At 35.6% G+C, this 20,129-nt stretch overlaps 1 protein-coding gene across 3 annotated transcripts in view; it reads right to left on the bottom strand.

Moving 5' to 3' along the window:
* Positions 1-20,129, bottom strand: part of VPS41 (VPS41 subunit of HOPS complex) — a 225,814-nt gene that overhangs the window by 119,894 nt on the left and 85,791 nt on the right. For 2 of the 3 annotated variants that reach the window (XM_045827611.1, XM_045827609.1), the window contains 3 exons: positions 16,003-16,077; positions 7,904-7,966; positions 4,263-4,328 (listed from right to left, as the gene is read on the bottom strand). In XM_045827611.1, coding sequence (XP_045683567.1) covers positions 4,263-4,328; positions 7,904-7,966; positions 16,003-16,077 — 204 coding nt within the window. The remainder of the gene's footprint in view (positions 1-4,262; positions 4,329-7,903; positions 7,967-16,002; positions 16,078-20,129) is intronic. The other variant, XM_045827610.1, reaches the window with a different exon arrangement.

The raw sequence follows: 20,129 nt of genomic DNA on the forward strand, positions 1-20,129 counted from the left end.
AAATGAGACTTCATCAAAATTAAACTTTTGTACTTCAAATATCACATCAATAAAGTGAAAAGACAACTCACATATTGGGAGAAAATATTTGCAACTCATATGTAGAGAAGGAACATATATATGTATGAAAATATTTGCAAGTCATATGTAGATAAGGAAGAGAATATATAAAGAATATATATAACTGTATAGTAAAAAGACAAATAGTGCAATCAAAAAATGGGCAAAAAATTCAAATTGACAATTTTCAAAAAAAATATGCAAATGGCCAATAAGTACATGAAAAGATGCTCAACATTAGTAGCCATTAAAAAAATGAAAATCAAAACAACAATGACATACCACTTCACACCCAACAGATAGTTATCATGGAAGAGAGATAAAACTGAGTGTTAGTGATAATGTGGAAAATTAACCATCACATATTGCTAATGAGAATGTAAAATGGTGTGATCACTTTTGAAAACAGTTTGACAACTCCTCAAAGTGTTCAGCATAGTTACCATATAACAACAATTCCACACCCAAGACACATGAAAATGCATGGCCACACAAAAAGCTGTACGTGAATGTTCACAGCAGCTTTATCCCTAATAGTCAAAAGGAGGCAACAACTTAAATGTATATCAACTGATAAATGACTAAATAAAATATGATATATCCATACAATGAAATATGATTTGGTCATAAAAAAGATGAAGTACTAAAACATGCTATAATATGGACATATCTAGAAAGTGAATGAAAGAAGTCAAATAAGAAGGCTAAGCACTATATGAGTCCATTTATACAAAATATCCATAATTTATATGAAATATCCAGAAAGAGAAAATTTATATAGAAATAAAGTAGATTAGCGGTTGGCTAGGGCTAAGAAGGGGAAGAAAGGAGTTAGGGAATGATGTTAGTAGGTATAAGTTTTCTTTATTGGGATGAAGAAAATGTTCTAAAATTGCACTTGGTGATGATTGCACAACTCTATAAATACATTAAAAACGATTGAATTCTATGCTTTAAATTGGTAAACTTTATCATATGCAAATTATATATCAACAAAGCTATTAAAATTTTTAAAAAGTGACTTTACAGTGTATGTTTCTTTACTTCAAAACACCATACATATACTTTTATTATGACCAATAAACTAAGCTCTTTATGGAATATACTAAACTTATAGTGTGTTTTTTCTTTTACATTATTTTAATTAGAAACACTACCTTAATAACATCATTTTTAAAAGTTTTCACCAGATGATCTAAACTGTTTTTATTCTGTATACACTTAATTAAACACCTTTTCGTGCTTGGGAAGAAATGTCTACAGATGCGTTTCTAGAGAACCGAATAAGGAAAAGGGAGATATGAGAATGTTCTCTCATAGACACTAAACATAGAAAAACTTGTCAAGCAGTCAAATACAACCAAAGAGATAAACCAAAAATCATTATTTTCTTTCCTGTTTCAGCATTCAGTGAATTCTACTTATTTTGCTGTTTGCTTATCAGAATGTATATCTTAGTATAAATTCTAACTTCTTTCCACATTACCTCACCTGTACTTGGATGATGGACTTCTCTGTTGCTTACATAATGTCCATTTATCTACTCAATGTGCTCTAACCCAAACAGCTACATTTACACTGTCCTTTCTATAGATGTTTACAAATGATATCAAATGCTAAGTAGAAGAATGGAGACTATGTTATTGGCACAGTTAAGCCAGATATACTGCAGGTTAACAACACATTCATGTAGGAAAACTGTGGCAAACTTGATGAGACTACAGATATCCTTCACAGGATAAAAACAATCATTAAACTCCACTAATCAGCTGATTATTAAGAATACAAACTAACTCAGAAAAATCTCATCTCTCATCTTACCCCTTGGGCATCACTAGTCATAATATCTCTAATATGTTCTTTCATTTCAGAAATAAGGCACAATTGTAAAATCTCTAACTCCTGAAATTGAAACTGGAGCTCCAAAATTATATCCCACACTAGGAAAAAATGTAAAACACAGTGATTTATAAATATTTTAAGTTATCAATATTTTATGAAGATTATTATTAAAAAGATAGCAGACATCTTAGAATCAGATTCTCCAGCCCCAGTCAGGCCTTCAGATAACTGCAGTCCCAACCAAAATCTAGACTGAAACCTCATGAAGGATCCTGAGCCAGAAACATGCAAGGCAAGCCATGCTTTAATTTTTGAATTTTACATTTTTGTGAGGTGAAAAAATATATTGTTTTAAGCCACTTAAAAAACAAACCAAAAAAGTGGCTCAGCATTCTTTCTCCCTACTGTGTTTTAATTTAAAAAATGCATGACTTTAAAGTATAGCTAAATGAATGTATGCTAAATCTGACATAACATGTGCTACATGAAGAGAGTTCAGTAAAAACTACTTTCACAAGAGGAATTTGAAAGCTACCCTTTCCTGAGATCAACAAAAGCAAGTTATTTTTTAGGAGTAAATCAACTGCACGTGTAAGCTACAGAATGACTAAATCTGCAATTCCCACTGATGAATTCCACAGACAATTTATATGAGGCTAATGAGGCTAAAGCCTAAAGATAACAGAGGCCTGATGGGTGGGAGGAAAGAAACTGGCTAGCTTGCAACCAGAAATCAGAGCTGGTGCAATTGTGGCTCAAGCTGTGAAATGGAATCAGGATCTACAGGACCTATCACTCAACCATGACAATGAACTAAAACCACTGCTTGAAAAATGCTGGGTAAGGTAATAACCAATATGCTTTACTGCCTTATTGAAACAGCACACTGATTCTGCTCCCTTAAAGCAAATTGGTAATTAATACAATCTTTGAATTATTTTACAAGGACAGTTGTAGTGTGCATGTACCAACCCAGTCATCAATATAAACCTGAAACCAAGACTCTTCAGTCTACAGAACTCTAGTAACAGAATTACAGTAACTCGAGTAACTCTAGTTACAGAACTCCAGTAACAGTAAAAGATGATGCAGTGTCTAGATGAAATATGGACAAATTTAGAACTGACCAAACAATTTCTTTGTGTTTTCTCTTGCCCATCAACTCCAAACCATAATTGGCAAAGTTTCAAAACCCTCTAATCAAAACTTGCTCCTCAGCACTACCACATACCACCCTATTCTCCCTTACCCTTAAAATTTGTCCAGACCCCAGATTGGGAAAAGAGATTTGAGTGGTGCCTCCTATCTCTGAGGGTCAACTCAGCAATAACAAAACCGTCTTTCCTTTTTCCAAAACCAATGTCATAGTTTTGGCTCTTATGTGTGTTGGGCAGCTGGTCCTTACTTGGTAACACTATCATTCTGCAAAGCAGCAGAACAAGGGAAAAAGACATAACTACCATAAACCACTAGAAACCACTTAATATCTGGGCATCAAAGGAGCCATTCCATAGCTATGCACTGCCACAGAAATAACCACAGACTACCTCCTTTCACTGCTCTAAAGTGAATATACAATAATATTCACAGTTCCAGCACAGTAGTGACATTTTGTTATAGAAATGGGTTTTAGCTCTGGCCAGTGTGGCTCAGTTGTTTGGGTGTCATCCTACAACCAATAGATCTTTCTCTCTCACACAGATGTGTTTCCCCCTCTCTATCTCCCTGCCTTCTCCTCTCTAAAATCAATACGCATATCCTTAGGTGAGGATTAAAAAAATGGTTTTAAATGTATCTCTGGTTCATAAAAATAGAAAAAAAACTAACAACCTTCTATAAGTAAAAATACTGCTTTACAATTTACTATATAAACAAACATGCACAAAGGATTATCTTATTCTCTTAAAAATCACACTAAGATAATAAAATATGCCAAGGACATATCAAAGAACAAATACCAAGAACAAATAGTCAGAATTGTTCTAAAACTTTCTCAAGGCCTGCAAGAGATTTTCTATAAAGGGAAAAAAAACACTAGTTGAATTGCTTTTTTGTTATTTTTAAATGCTATCTCTTTTGGGGGAGGAGGGGGGAGAGACAACATTTCAGAGTTAGAAGGTAGTTTGAGTAACACACAACCTATCCCTTTCTGCCTTGCACTGAAGCCACTCCAAAGGAATGTCAGTGAGAAACACTGGGGCCACACCTCCCCCATGAGACAATGGTCTTAGTGTTACATTGTTATTTCTCAAAATATCTCCTAATGAACAGTCACACATTCAAAATATTAAGGATAAATGAAAGAGCAAACCCCACCCCCGCCCCCCAAAAGACTGCACATTATGGTAAACAGTGTTTACCTTCTTCCCTCCAGTCACAAACTGCTTGCAGCTGGATTTCACAAAATGCGGATGCACAGCAATGATCTACAAGGGAACAAGGACCCGACACTAGTTTAGGAATCATGGTTAAGACACAGTATAAAAACTCTATGCATTATAGGGAGCATGATCTAAAAATCATCCTTCTATCATAGTAGGAAGTAATCTATTCAGGTAATATGAGGATGTCTGAGTTTTGCTCTTGTGTGAAAAGATTTCTGCTATGAAGCCAGGTCAAAGTTAAAAGATTAGAGTGAACACTAGATCTAGTTTTGGCTGAGTGAGGACTCTGAGTAGGCACGCTCTCTGTATAGAAGGCAAAGTAGACCAATCAAGGTAGAAAGATGTCACAAATGCTTGCAACTGAATATAGTTCATAGAAGGATCCCAAAGAAAGAACCCAACTAGCTCCTTCCTTGTCCAGGATGCCTTCCAATGATTGAAGGCACCAAGTGGAAGAACAGGTAGGGCAATGCAGCCTCATAGACACTTAGTGTAGCTACATCAAACAGCTGTAGGATCCAACAGTTATGGAGCTAATCATTCAGGATCTTCTCTTTTAGCTCCAGCCTCAGTTCCTGTCCCTGATTCTCATTGACTTTCCACTCAGCCAGTCTCTTCCCAATCCCTTACACAGATTTCTCCCCAAGCTGTTCCACCCCTCATCACTTCCCACTTCATTTGCCAGTGGCTTTCTGAAGGTGCAGTGGCACCACTCAGTGCCAGACTGTCTGAGGGACCCCCTTCTGTTGCTGTAAGCCTGCATATATGTAATCACCAATACATTTTGTTTTTTTCCCTAACTTAACATACAGACTATTTTCAGGCATTAAAAAAATCCACACAATTATACTTTCATAAGCCTTCAACTAAATACATTTTATGTTCTTATAAATTTCCATTTCCAATGGAATGAATTCTTCCTCCTACACTATCATTTTAGGGCTTGTGGAAGGACCCCTTCTTTCTCTAAACACACCTCCTTCCCAGGCTGGCCCTTCTTTCCTTCAACACTTTTCAATTCTGTCCTAGATACCAATGAAATCATGTATTCATTCTGTTGTTACACATTCTTCAACCCTCTCATTAGAGTACTTCTAGTGTTCTTGTAATACATAACCCTAGGTAGCAACTGTTATTCCAGACATCCTCTATGCAACTCAGTCACATTATCTTACCCTTTCCCTCCTTCACCACTAAGAAAACAAGGCCATCAGGGTTACTACCCTAACTACTTTTCCTTCACCCCCCAACTTAGCAGTAGTTGGGCTTGGCAGAGGCCTCACAGGCAGAGGCTACAGGACTCTTTCCCAAGGCTATTCTCTGTCCCTGCATGGTGGATTGCATTCTTTCCTGCTGTTCCACTAGGTATTCCCTTCTTTTGTTTCCAATGTTCCCCTGCTACTATTTTTTTGCTTTTACCATCTACCAAAACATGATCTGCAGAAATCTCTGGGGACTGACCTCTCCCTACCCACCAGATGATCTCTCTTCTTCGTTACCAAATTTCTTGAAGGAAGAGTCTAATACTAGTTATTTCTATCACAAAATAACTATATATCTATCTAAAGAAGTTATTTCTATCTTCTTTATCATGAATTTACTTCGTAATATATGGTGATCCTCTTACTCTTGAAACTGTCCTCACTAAGGCCACCAATGCCTTCACAATTATCAAATAAAATGCCGTTTCCATTCTTACCTTGTGTGATCACACTGCCTTCCAACACTGCTGCCCACTAATTCCTTTGTAAACCCTCTCTCCTTTGTCTTCCCAACACCATTATTCTGGGTCTCCTCTCTTCCTTCTAACTGATTCTTCTTAGATCCCTTGCTGTCATTCACCATACCCCCCCAACACCCCCACACCCCACTACCTGACTTTAATTTCATCATCTAGATTTCTAGAATTACTAGATACTAGATCTCTTTAAAAGTGGCTTCATTTTACTCAACTCTGGTTATCAACTTTGTGTTTTTAGGCCCAATCTCCATCCTGAGCTCCACACTCATGTTTCCAAAGTCTCCATAATATACTATAGTTATCTAAACTCAAAACCCAATCAGCAACATCCTTACTCAAATCACCCTTTATTTGCAAGATGGCATTCCCACACCAATGCCAAAGCATGTACCTAGATTTACCCTTATCTCCTTCACCTTTCATCACTCTCATCAAATCTATCACTAAGGCTTGTTAAATCTACCTCCCAAAGGCTTTCCAAATTCATTTCTTCTACTCCATCTTGAATATGGGCATACCTCATTTTATTGCACTTCATAGGTATTGTGCTTTTTAGAAACTGAAGTCAAGACCCTCCACTAGCAAAAAGATTTATGACTTTCTTTATTGCCAAAATTGCTTTATTACAGTGGTCTAGAACCAAACCCTCAATATCTCTGAGGTATGACTATATTCACTATTGCTCTTTTTAAATTTTTTTTTATTTGTTGATTTTAGGGGTGGGGGTAGGGGGGAGAGAGAGAGAAAGAGAGAGAGAGAAAGAGAAAGAAACATCAGTTTTGTTGTTTCACTTTGTTATTTATGCATTCATTAGTTGCTTCTCGTATGTGCCCTGACCAGAGTTCAAACCCACAACCATGGCATAGCAGGATGATGCTCTAACCACTGAGATATCCATCTGGGCCTCACTGTTGCTCTTTTTACTGATATCCTGTAATGCCCTTGCCTACAATACTGCATTAGCCTTCTAAATTGTCTCTTGTCCACAGTCACTTTCCTCTTTAAATCACCCTTTATCGTGACAGATTTGACTTTCTAAAACACTATCTGACCTTATCTCCCCTTTACCTGTCAACCCATAAATGTTAGAATAAACAAGTGAAAACAATAAATGACCTCTTCCTCCCAACTGCAATAATCACTTTAACTAATGAAACTGTTATCTAAAACTGGTCTTCCTGTCTTGTGGCTATCAGCCCCCCAATCTACATTACATACAGTTGCTATATTAATTTTCCTTAAGTTTAGCTTAGTTTATATCACTTTTTTTCTCTTAAACATTCAGCAATTTCTCCCTATCAGACAGAGTCCAAATACCTTAGCCTAAATATACAGCCAGCCCATCTGTCTATATAACAATCCTGCCAAATCAGTATTTTATGCACCATCTAAACTAGACTATTTGCCACATCCTGAACACAATTTGAACTTTCTAGCATCTCCACTTCTATTACATTGTTCTTCCACATGGAAAGCCGACTTCTCCATCTGCCCTGTCCATTTACTAAAGTCCAGTCAAACATCACTCCATCTAAAGCCATCACTAACAAAAATAGCTAAAAGAAACTGCTCTCAGCTTTGGACTGCTTAATATTGTTTTACCAGCTTGAGTCATTAATCAGATGTTGTGTGTGTGTGTGTGTGTGTGTGTACCACTGTACCCACTACAAGAATATTCTTGAGGATAAGCTGAAATCACAATCACATAACATACATCCTGTGCTCCCTTAAAGCATCAAATAGTATCTAGTACATTGTGTTTAATAAATGCTTACTGACAAAATTAATGGAAAATTGGTAGTACTCAAAGTATTAGAATCCTTATGGCCTTCAGTGAGAATACCCTTAGAAAAATTAAAACTTACTGAATACCTACTTTAATGGGACAGTCAAAAGTCTCATGAAATTCTTCTCCAGAATAGAGTCCAAACACTTGCACCTGAAAAGGAAATAGAACTTGTCATTTCACCATGAGAGCAACAAAGAAGGCTGCTGAATCAGTGAGAACACACACTTTCAAAAAAAAACCAAAACAAAGTAAAACATTTAATAATCCAGGGCTCTTGTGATCTCCATCACATATCCAATAAAAATAATTCTCATAGGGTGAGAGTACTCCACTGCAATCTCATGGATAGAGTTCCCTTTACTCACTACACATTTTTTTTTTAGTTAAATGATGACAACTTTTAAAATAAAACATATATGAATAGGTTATTAGTACTCTTTTATCAGCCTCTCATATGATATCCTAAAAGAATTATTTTCCAGCCCTGGCTGGCGTAGCTCAGTAGATTGACCGCGGGCTACGAACCAAAGTGTCACAGGTTCAATTCCCAGTCAGGATACATGCCTGGGTTGCAGGCCATGACCCCCAGCAACCACACACTGGTGTTTCTCTCTCTCTCTCTCTATCTCCCTCCCTTCCCTCTCTAAAAATAAATAGATAAAATCTTTAAAAAAAAAGAATTATTTTCCTTCCCTTAAAGGAAAAAAGAACTTCATTTTTGAGATATATATATATTAGGTGAACTGCACTTCATTTACAATCTTATGCTGAATATATTAAGAATGTATAAATGTATGATTTAAGTTTCTACTTATCAGTGCCTTCCTTAAAGTTGTTCCAGGCTACTTTACTCATACTTATCTAATTTCTCAGTTGTTTAGTTAAAAAATAAATAACATATATTGTAAGGGGTACAAATGATAAATTTACAGCTTCACAAACTTTATGACATGAACACACCCCTGCAACTACCACCCAGACCAAGAAACAGAACCCAAGAAGTTCTTTTGTGTCCCTCCCCCATCACAAACTATTACTCTGAAATTGATCACCATATATAAGATGTGGAGGTGCTTAAATTTTATATAAATGAAACCATAATCTATTTTACTGGCATCTTTTGCTCAACATTTTCTTTGTGAGATTTACCCATACTGTTGTATATAGCAGTAGCTGGTTTTTTTCACTGCTATGTAGTATTTCAGTATAAGAAATTTATGTATCACCCATTTTCCATCGATCACCTGGGTTATTTCCAGATTTGAGCTATTATGGTAATGAAACAATAAACATTCTTTACAAATCTTTTGGTGCATTTATGTACACAGTTATATAACTAAGAATGAAATTGCTGAGTCAGAAGTTATGCATCTGTTCACATTTAACAGCTACCCAAACTATTTTACAATGTGATTTTGATCAACATATACTCTCAAAAGTAGAGCCTAAGAATTCTAGAAGCCCTCAAACACTTGAAACTATTAGGCCACTCAAAAAATATTTCCCAACACTTGGGATGTGTTTACTGTTTTTTCTAGTCTCTAGAAAAGCGGTATTATTCCTTCTTTAAATTCTGTAAGAATTCACTAGCTATGACATCTGAATCTAATGGCTTCTTTGTGAAAAGCTTTTAATTACAAATTCAATTTCTTAAACAGATCTAAAACTATTTTAACTTTTGATTTCTTTTGTTTTAATCTTGGTAAGATGTGAGTGATTCATTGTTGAAAGTTCAAAGAGGAAAATTTACTCATGTTATAATTATTGGAGACAAATCTATTCAATGAAAGCTAAAGTCATAGGACTCTCCATTCATTTTATGACTACTGATTTTAACCCTGTGCTAAATATGTTATTTGGATCCTAAGAACAGCACATGGTACAATGTAACAGAAGGAATCTGATTTACCCTGAAGTATTCTTTTAGAATGTATTCTTTTTATTAAAGATTTTTATTTACTTATTTCTAGAGAGAAAGGAAGAAAGAGAGGGACAGAAACATCAATGTGTGGTTGCCTCTTGCACGCCCCCCACTGGGGACCTGGCCTGCAACCTAGGCATGTGCCCTGACAGGGAATTGAACCAGTGACCCTCTGGTGATCAATCCACTGAGCCACACGAGCCAAGGCAGAATGCATTCTTAACATGACAATACATGTATGCCCACCACCACTTTCTCATTATTTAGAAGGTATCAAATCACTACTTTTATATAAATGTATATGCAAAAGAGGCAATAGACTTCTTATGTAAAATGGTGATTAAGAAGTAGGAAAGAAAGGCATTGCATTCAGAGTTTTACTTTACCCAAGTGAAGTTTACCCTGATCAGTCCCCCAAAATCCAAGGAAATTGGGTAAAAGTAAGGGTGGTACTATATCATCTGAATCTTGATTAAGTAAATCAAAAAGTAGTCACCTTACTGAAGTTAGTTACCTCAGTTGAATGTCAGGCTGAACTAGGAAGTTTAAATTCTTCCAACACAAGCTATTTCCCTTCTGTACAACCATGTGACATGTTCCTATGTCAAATCATGTATTACGATCACTAACATATCTCTAAATGCTTCCACATGCTTTACCTTAGTGGTTCTGGAACCTGCCTGCACTGCAGTGACTAATGGCTAGACTCCAACCTAGACAAATTAAACTTTTTGGTGCAGGAGGGCGGGGCAAGGGGATGAAACTATATTTTTAGAGGTCTGTGACTGACAGGATGTAGTCAGCACTGAAAATCCTGCCCTACCTCCTTTGGTCCTGATAGCAAAACCATTAGATATGGGAGCAAACACCATTATGCCTATTCAACAGATGATTCTGCAGAAAAATAAATGACTTGTCTAAGGTCATCAAAAGCAAGAAAAATGTTTCAAGTCCTATTTTTCTAGATACTATCATTATGTGAGATAGCCTAAAATTTGCAAATAAGAAATTTATATTTCTATATAAAGTTAATAAAAGTAAAATAGGAAAAAAAATTCAAAAATAGCAAATATTTGCCAAATTGAAGATAAAGTCTAATGACTTTGAATTATGCAACTCTGTCACAGAGGCTGAAAAATGAAGCAGAGTATTAATTCAAAAGTATAAACTTCCTTCTGTCTATAGTAAGGAAAAAGTGATTTTAAGAATAAAAGTTAAGTGACGTTCATTGCAGAGAAAAGTATTTGAGATGTACACAAATGATGCATAAGCCTGTTGAAAAAGATTGAGGTATTAGTAAATGAGAAGATAATTATTAGGATTGTGACTCTAATGGTAAAAATTAAATTATAAATTGCCAGGGCTGAACATCCCTGTAAAATTATGAATCCATATTGAAGAAAAGAGAGCAAATCAAAGAATTTCTTAACAAATAGGCTGACACTCATCACTACCCATGAGAATTAGTCAGAAGCAAAAATTCTGTCACACCCAGAGTGGGACTAGAGGAGCGTTTCCTGAAGGTAGGAAAACTAAAACTCTTAGGTCAGTCTCTATTACTATGTTTAACTAAATAACATTTTCCTGAACTGTCCTTATCTTTTCCTTCCGGATAAGAAACAAAACAAAACAATATAAACTTCACAAGATCTCAGATACTTTATCAGTACAAGAGGGTGATTTGTAGAACCTTTGATGTTTCAGTTTATTTCACTTATGCAACAGCCCAAACTAGCTGGTCTTAGTTATATTACTAAAACTAATAAAATCCAAAATAATTCTCATTCATTTCCTTACTGTCCTTCTTACTTACTTGGTCATTTTTTCAGTGAATATCCTATTCATCTGTGAAAAGACTCCATTGAATGACAGCCTAGGGAGTTTTTAGGAAGACCTCACCTAAGAATCATACAAAGGTTAAAATAGAGAGGATTCTTTTGGAAATGGTATCCCCTATAGCAATCCTAAAAACCTCTTCCAATTTGTCAGCAAAATACCTAATGAAGGAAAACAGAAAATTCAGAAAAACTGACCTTATAGACACACTACTGCAAAGTCCTAAAGGAGTTCTCAATGAACTACAAAATCACAGAGACATATGGTAAGGACCAAAGAAGGTATGTGATACATGTTTTACTGCCTGAAGTAAAGAAGAGCTACCTTCCTGAAACAATAAGGAAGGTATGTATTCTTCTCCACTTTAGCATAGATTTCTACGTATTTGCCAACCACAGAATTGGGTGACAGGCCATCTGATGTAGAGTGACTGAGTGAGGTGGCAAGAGGGTCAGACAATCCTGCCAATTGGTACTTCCCTTTTAACAGTCTCTCAAACCCCAGCTTTCCAATAACAACATGTCAACAATTTAAACAGGGATGACCATGCAAACTGTCATTATATTGAGGGAGGTAGTTGAAGGAGGGTACCAGTGGGGAAATTGCTGGTTTTTATATTTCCTACCCCTGTAGTGTTAGAGAGCAGGGAGAGATGACAAGAGAAGCTCCCACTTCATTCTGGGGCAGCTGCCTTAACTAATTACCTTTGGTGAGAGGAAATTGAGCTCATTAACTGAGCCCGTGTAGAACTAAAAAGTGATTCTACAACACTCAAAATTGTAACATGCATGGCCAAGAGTAGTCAGACATCAATCTCTTTGCTAACAGAGGTTTAAGAAAGAGCTCTTCTTGTTCTGAAATGAATAAACAAGCAACAAACACACACACAAGGGCTATTAAAAAGAATACTGCAGAACAAAATTCCAACTACTTTGAGAGAGAAAAAAGAAAGAAAAACTAGAACACTCTTTGGTAACTTGAATAAGAAGAAAAGGCCTCCATGAATCTGGCACAGAAACAAAGGATGATGTCACTGATGGTGATGATAATGAAAGGACGATAATAGTTAATAATTACTACGTGTTTCTTCTGCTCTCTTTCCCAAACAATTTACATATATTAATTCATTTATTCCTCCTGATAATCAATGAGGTAGGTACTATTATTATCTTCATTTTATAGAGCTGGAAATAGATTAAGGCACAGAGAGATATGAATAACTTTGTTGGCATCGCACAGCTAAAACCAGGGGCAGATAATTTCACTCAACCAATAGACCATACAGCCTGACCCTCTATGACATATAAGAAGTTGTAATAAAAAAATTAAGTATCTATCAGGCTGATATGAAAATAGAGCTATGAGAAGAAGATTTCGGGAATATTAAAAATGCAAAATGGAATAAAACTCTACTTCACGAAGTAAAGTTGACACTGGAAGAAAAACAAATCAGCAAAGGGAACAAACAAGTAAAAGAACGTACCCTGACTACAAAGAAATGAGAGGATAAAAATAATGAGAAAGCAAAGCACATATGTAGTGGTGGGGCGGGAGGGGGGGTTATGCCATACAATATGACCAATTTTCTTACAACTTATATATTTTAGGAAAGAGAGAAAGGGTGAATAGTCCTGATTCATTCACCCTTTTACCCTGAAAAGTTAAGGTACAATAATGTAGGCAGAGAAGAGGCAAGAATGCAATGGGTTGAGAAATGAATGGTTAGCAATAAAAATGGTTAATCTAGGCTGAGAGCTCACAATACACTTGTCACCTTGAGACATTCCCACGCAGGACTCCCACTGTGCTCACTGCCCAGTTAAGGAAGCAGAGGTACTAAGAGGGCAAACATTATGCCCACCATGGTTCAGGAGAGTGGTTCCACCACATGGGCAGGTAGAATACAGAGCTCTGCTCTTAGCCTCTGCATGGTACTGCCTCCAGCATAAGCGTTATTGAGTTATTTCTTTAAAGAAATGAAAACAAATGGAACTGAAGCAATAATCAAAATCAGAAGTGAAGTAAACTTTCCTGAAATGAAAACAATACTTCAGAATATGGATCAAAAGAACTTACTGTGTTCCAGACAAAATTAATGAAAGCAGACCCAAACAAGACATAATTTAGCAAACTGCATTACAAGAGATGTTTATTGTCATTGTTGTTGCTACTGTTATTAGTCTGAGCTCCAAGACAGGACAAGGAAAAAATTAAAAAGGTTTTGTGAAAGAACCAAAGTAGATAGATAGGCCTCAGATAGGTCTACAAGAATAAAGCTTAGACAAAAGGGAAAAACATGTCCAAAATTTTGAGAGAAAAATTATTCAACCCAGAACTCTATACTAAATTGATTCTAGTATATGTATTAAGGTAACATTTATATATATAAGAGATTAAAAATAAATCTTGTATGCACTTATCAGAAAGTTAACTAAAAATGTATGCCCATAAACTGAAACCACACATGCACAATATATGTGTGAATGTATCTCAAAACTTAGAACTGAAGCACAGCAAAGCCCTGGAATAAAGATAGAAATGAATACCAGCTGAATAAACAGAGTACATTTTAAACAACTGTTAGAATTATGACTTTAAAACTGAATACAAATATCAAAGTTTATCTTTGAAACAGTACACAGATGATTATTATCTAGGAGTCTTAATACACTAAAGAAAGGAAAAGCACAGTCCTTTTAAGATGCATTCACCTAGATATTTACAGTCTACCTATGTAATGATCTCTATCGTCACTAACCACTTTACCAGGTCACTCTATGCTAGCTACTAAATTTTCACAATACTGACTAACCCATGGTAAAGGCAAGCTTACACAAAAATGTGCCCTGAAATACTTGCAATTCCACCTTTACTAATAAAATATATAAGAAAAGCATTTTTAAAAGGTATCATGAGTCTACACAAAAATACAGCAGTTACAAATTTGACTAAAATTAAAAAACAGAGGTGTTTGTCAAGTGTACCCTACAAGACATCTGAGGGTCATCTCATTATTCACCAAAAGTAGTTAAAATATCCACCCTGCCACATCAAATAATAATTCTTTAATATTTAAAGTTTGAAAATTTCTAGATGAACTATCATAGTAAAAAAAAATTTAATTCAAAAAATGAATATTTTCTTTCAATAAATTAGTTCAATTAAATTGATAACAGCCCAGAAGGAATTCCTCATTGTTAAGAAAATAAAGATCTTTCTTACAAGTATATAAATATAAGAGTGTTTCAATGGTTTGGATAATTCTCCTCAACTTCTGTACATACCAACTCCTCCCACAATCTCTCTTTGACAGTCTGATTCACTGCAGAATTTCAGAAGGTACTGTAAAATCTGACAGTGCTTTTTGAAAAGCACAAGTGTTCTAATTACTGTTTCAATACACTCTTTAAGAAACATTAGGTATAGATACATAAAATGCATTCCTGCATGTCAAGAAGGGTTCATTTTTCTTTTGTTAACAGATTAAATGGGTATAAATCTTTTATACTGAGGATGTTTTTAATTTACTCATCCTAATGGCACATTAAATTTAGATCACATAAAAAATACAAAATTAGATTAGCAAATCTGCTCTCCTCAGTCAGGAACAAGTAAGGTTCTATAATGATTCTTAATGCATTCTCTTTTTAAACTGTTATTTTAGAAAAGTATCTTCAATACATTGTGCATGAGAATTTTATCATTGCAAACCAACATTAGAAAAGACTTCCATGGACTGAAAAACAAAAAAGACATTCCTTTAAGTGGAAAATCAATCACCACAACAACTAATGTCACAGCTCAACATCAGCAAGAAGCACTGATAATTGTTAGTTATACACTGCACAAATGATGTATGTCCTCAATCGAGGAAGTGGGTGCCAGGTTTTTAGAAAACTGTACATATATTGATTTTATATTTATTTAATGTGACTATTGTAAGATACTTTATTCTTCTGATAAACTATGATTGCTTATCAAAAGATTCTATGGTTCAAGAGAAACATTCATAACTTGTGTGAAAATGAAAGCCACCGGCCCACAGAAATCATGCCCACAAAATCCAATTTTGTGGATTTATGGCAGAAAGGCATTAAACTACTGGAACTGCAGACTAGTCACTGAAGTCTAAGTGGCACAGCAGTAATGATTAAGGTGACAAGTCCCCCTGCCACAGCTGTTAATCAGCTTAATACTAGTTATATTATTGACATTCTCGTAATTACTTTTCCTAAGGCACATTTGTGAAAAAATATATTTTACTTTAATTATGAGCAATCAGAAGCAAGTTCATACCCAAAAAGAATAACCAAGTTTCTCCTAATGCAGGTATACAAGAAGCAGAGTGCTTTTCCAAGCACCTGGACTTGGGTAACAGCTCAGCCCTCAGTGCAAGAATGCTTTCAAGGTGACCACATCAGCACCATACCTTGCCATCCTCCGAACACACGCCCATGTGTTCTCCACTTTCATCCAGGCTAACCTGATTTACCTTCACAGGACTCTATAAAAAAAAAACACACACACACATAAAACTTTAGGAAAATACATACTGATAATCAAATGTTATTTTTCTTACATGTTATAGGCCTTTTATTTAAGTTTTTAAAAAAGATTTTACTTATTTATTTTTAGAGAGAGGGGAAGGGAATGAGAAAGAGAGGGTGAAAAACATCAATGTGTGGTTGCCTCTTGCCTGCCCCAAACTGCGGACCTGACCCACCATGCAGGCATGTGCCCTGACTGGGAATGAAAGAGGCAGCCCTTTGGTTCACACGACCGCATTCAATCCACTGAGCTTAACCAGCCAGGGCTGTTATATGCCTTTTTATTCGTTTTGTTCTATTCATGCCACACTCCTAAAATTCTTTCCCAACCAAACCCTTTAAAAGAACGAAACAAAAGCCAAAATAAAAATCATGATGTAAAGAAAAATTTTAGTTGTTTGACTTTGGTTCACCAGACAATCTATTTGTCCTTCTCTTACAAATTACTAAATCAACTTTTATTTATACTTTATGCTTAGTACTTTCTGGATTTCCTCCAGAAAGCAGTACTAAGTTAGTTATAACTAACTAACTATATATTAACTAACTGTTATCCCCATTCTCTTGAGTAATCTCAAATTTAAAAATCTATCAAGATACAAACCAGGCTTTCTACTTCATCTGTATTTTCCCAAATATAATATAAATATACAACTGTACATTAAAAATTTTTTCACTGCTTCCCAGTTCTCTATATAGCTGTTTATTTACTAAAATATTCAAGTAGGTAGATATTCTAATAGAAGTAAAAAATAAATCAGTAAATATTGAGAATAAAAAATGACAAGCTCTTCTTTTTTCTTACTTCTTAAATAATCACAATCCTCAATATTTTACACAAAACATGACAAAAACAACATAACCCCCAAAAGTAAGCCTTCACTGATTACAACATGAGCTTGCAAATTAGTTTTTTAAAAATATCTAACCTTAGCCCTGGCTAGTGTGGCTCAGTTGGTTAAGAGCTCCATCCCATAAACCAAAAGTTTGCTAGTTCAATTCCCAGTCAAGGTACATGCTTGGGTTGCAGGTTCAGGCCCCAATAAGGGTGTATAAGAGAGGTAACCAATTGATGTGTTTCTCCCTACCTCTTTTCCTCCATTGCCCTCTCTAAAATTAATAAGCATGTCCTCGGGTAAGTATTAATGTATATATAAACATTAGCCCTGGCCAGAGTGGCCAGTGTGGCTCAGTTGGTTGGAGCATCATCCCATGCACCTAAAGTTTGTGTGTTCAATCCCTGGTGAAAGCACATACCTAGGCTGAGGGTTCAACTGGTAGGGGTGTTTATGGGAGGCTGCTGAACAATGTTTCTTTTTCACATCAATGTTTTTCTCCCACCCCTTTCTAAAATCAAGAAACATATTCTTGGGTAAGGATTAAAAAAAATGTTCCCAGAATGTTAGAAGAAGAAAGGCCTTGGAGACAGATATTTGATCCACTTTGCAGGGGAGTAAACTAAAGCCCATGGATAAGAACCACAACAGAAAAATGGCAGAGCCAGGGCTCTGACCTTGAGAGCAATGAAGAGGTGTCCTACAAGGGAACCCTGTGATGGCAGTGAGGTAACACAAAAGCCGAAAAAGGAAAGCACCAAGAACCAGCATGTCTGCACTTCTAAGTATGAATGCTCAGAGCTTCTACAGTCTTCTGTGGATAAATGCTTTCCAAAATAAATACCTTCTATTAACAGTTTCTTCATCCTGGTCTTCTGTTTACCAAATGACATTTTAATACTCATTTTATTCTTGGCATATATAAACCTAACATACCTCTGATGTTTACAAGTGGGACTTGGCTGTAATCTACCTCAAGCTATAATTTAATATATTAAACCAAATCAATGTCAAGGATTCCTGTCCTGTTCAATAGAGTACTAACCACATATGACTATACAGAAATTTAAATTAGTTAAAATTAAACATAATTAAAAATGTATTTCCTCAGTTGCACTAATACATGCCAAGTGCTCCACAGACACATCTGACTAGAGTTATTAGAAACCAGTCACCACAGAAGGTTTTCATCACTGCAGAAAGTTCTATTACACAGTACAATTCCAAGACTACGAAACTCAGTTCAATGCAGAATGCAAATCCTTTACAAGCCCTTCTCCAGTACAACATACATGCAGAAGTACATTTTCTTCTCAGATATACTTCACAATTTACATAATTTGTTCTTGAACTTGTGCTTTCAAAAAGCTCTTGCCCTAAGAAAAAGAAGATTAAAAATATGAACAGTAAAATGACAAGAAACTCACTACTATCAACAACTGAACCTAAAAAACAAAAACAAAAATGAACTAAGCAAGTAACTAAAACAGGAAAAGAATCCCAGAAATAGAGATCACATGGAAGTTATCAGCAGAGAAGAGCAGGGGGAGGAGGTGAATGGGTGAAAAGGTACAGGGAATAAGAAGTATAAATGGCAGGTACAAAACAGACGGGGAGGTTGAGAACAGTGTGGGAAATGGAGAAGCCAAAGAACTTACATGTATAACCCATGGACATGAACTAAGGTTGGGGAATGATGGTGAGAGGGGGATATGGGGGGGGGGGAGGGGAGGAAAAAATGGGACAACTATAATAGCATAATCAATAAAAATATATTAAAATTAAAAAATAAAAATAAAAAGCTCATGCCCTGAAGTAATATCCTCTGAATCACAATGTATCATTTCCAAAGCCCTGACAGACAAATGATCTGATCCTTACAAACTCAGGGGAAAGCAGTCAGTGCAGATAGATGGTTCACAACAAGGAAAATGAGGCCTCTAGAACCACAGTGACTAATACTCAGAACCTAACCCACCAAGAGGTATTCTACATACAAATAAACCAAACTTTTCATTACAATGTGTTTCTGAGTAGAAACTTTTTGTGCCAATGCATATGCCATACTGGGGTGGTGGGCAGAGTTATACCTATAAGGTATTAGAATCCTCTATCCCTCAATCACATTTGTTAGCCACAGAAGTTATTTTTTAAATGCTTTTTTAATTTCAAAGATCAATATTCATTGATTTATTTCCCTATTAATGAACTTAAATATTTTTCTAAAGTCTTTTATTGGCCAATTAACTTGAACTTATGCAAACTGCTTGTTCACATTTCTTACCAATTTTTCTATTACAAGTTTGCTGTTGTCTGGTAAATTTCCTTTTTTAATTTTTAGGATATGAGGCCTAGGCACAATTCCTCAAACAGACATTGTATATGTAGTCTACTATGTTTTTTTGTAAGATGGTTATTGCTTTCTAATATTTAAGTCTTTAATACTTACAAGATTCATTTTTATTTTCTTCCACTTTCTTCCAATGGATATCCAGTTGGGCTTGCTCCATTTATTAAATAATCCACCTTTCTCATTCTAAAAAGAACTATGTTTATTATATTATAAATGTTTATATACACTGAAATAACCATCTGGGTTTTCAATTCTGGTCTCTTTGTCTACTGCTATTTCATTTTTTTCAAGTACTGACTATGTTCTAGATATATTTTTTAGGTATATTTTTTATTATACTATTACAATGGTCCCAATTTTCTTCTCCCCTTTCTTCCTCCCACTACACCCTCACTTGCACCAGATTTCCCCCACCTTAGTGGGGGAATTCTGGTATGATTCATGTGCATGGATCATACATGTAACTTCTTTGGCTTCTCCATTTCCTATACTATTTTTAACCTCCCTTGTCTATTTTGTACCTACCTTTTATGCTTCTTATTCCCTGTACCTTTTCCCTTATTCTCCCCCACCACCTCCCCACTGATAATCCTCCATGTGACCTCCATTTCTAAGATTCTGTTCCTGTTCCAGTTGTTTGCTTACTTTGCTTTTGTTTTTTTAGGTTCAGTTGTTACTCGTGAGTGTATTGTCATTTTACTGTTCATAGTTTCGATTATCTTCCTTTTCTTAGATAAGTCCCTTTAACATTTCATATAATAAGGGCTTGGTGATGAGGAACTCCTTTAACTTGACCTTATCTGAGAAGCCCTTTATCTGC

The sequence above is a fragment of the Phyllostomus hastatus genome, unplaced genomic scaffold, assembly GCF_019186645.2.
Source record: "Phyllostomus hastatus isolate PE091 unplaced genomic scaffold, TTU_PhHast_1.1 phas_scaffold_78, whole genome shotgun sequence".
Taxonomy (NCBI): domain Eukaryota; kingdom Metazoa; phylum Chordata; class Mammalia; order Chiroptera; family Phyllostomidae; genus Phyllostomus; species Phyllostomus hastatus.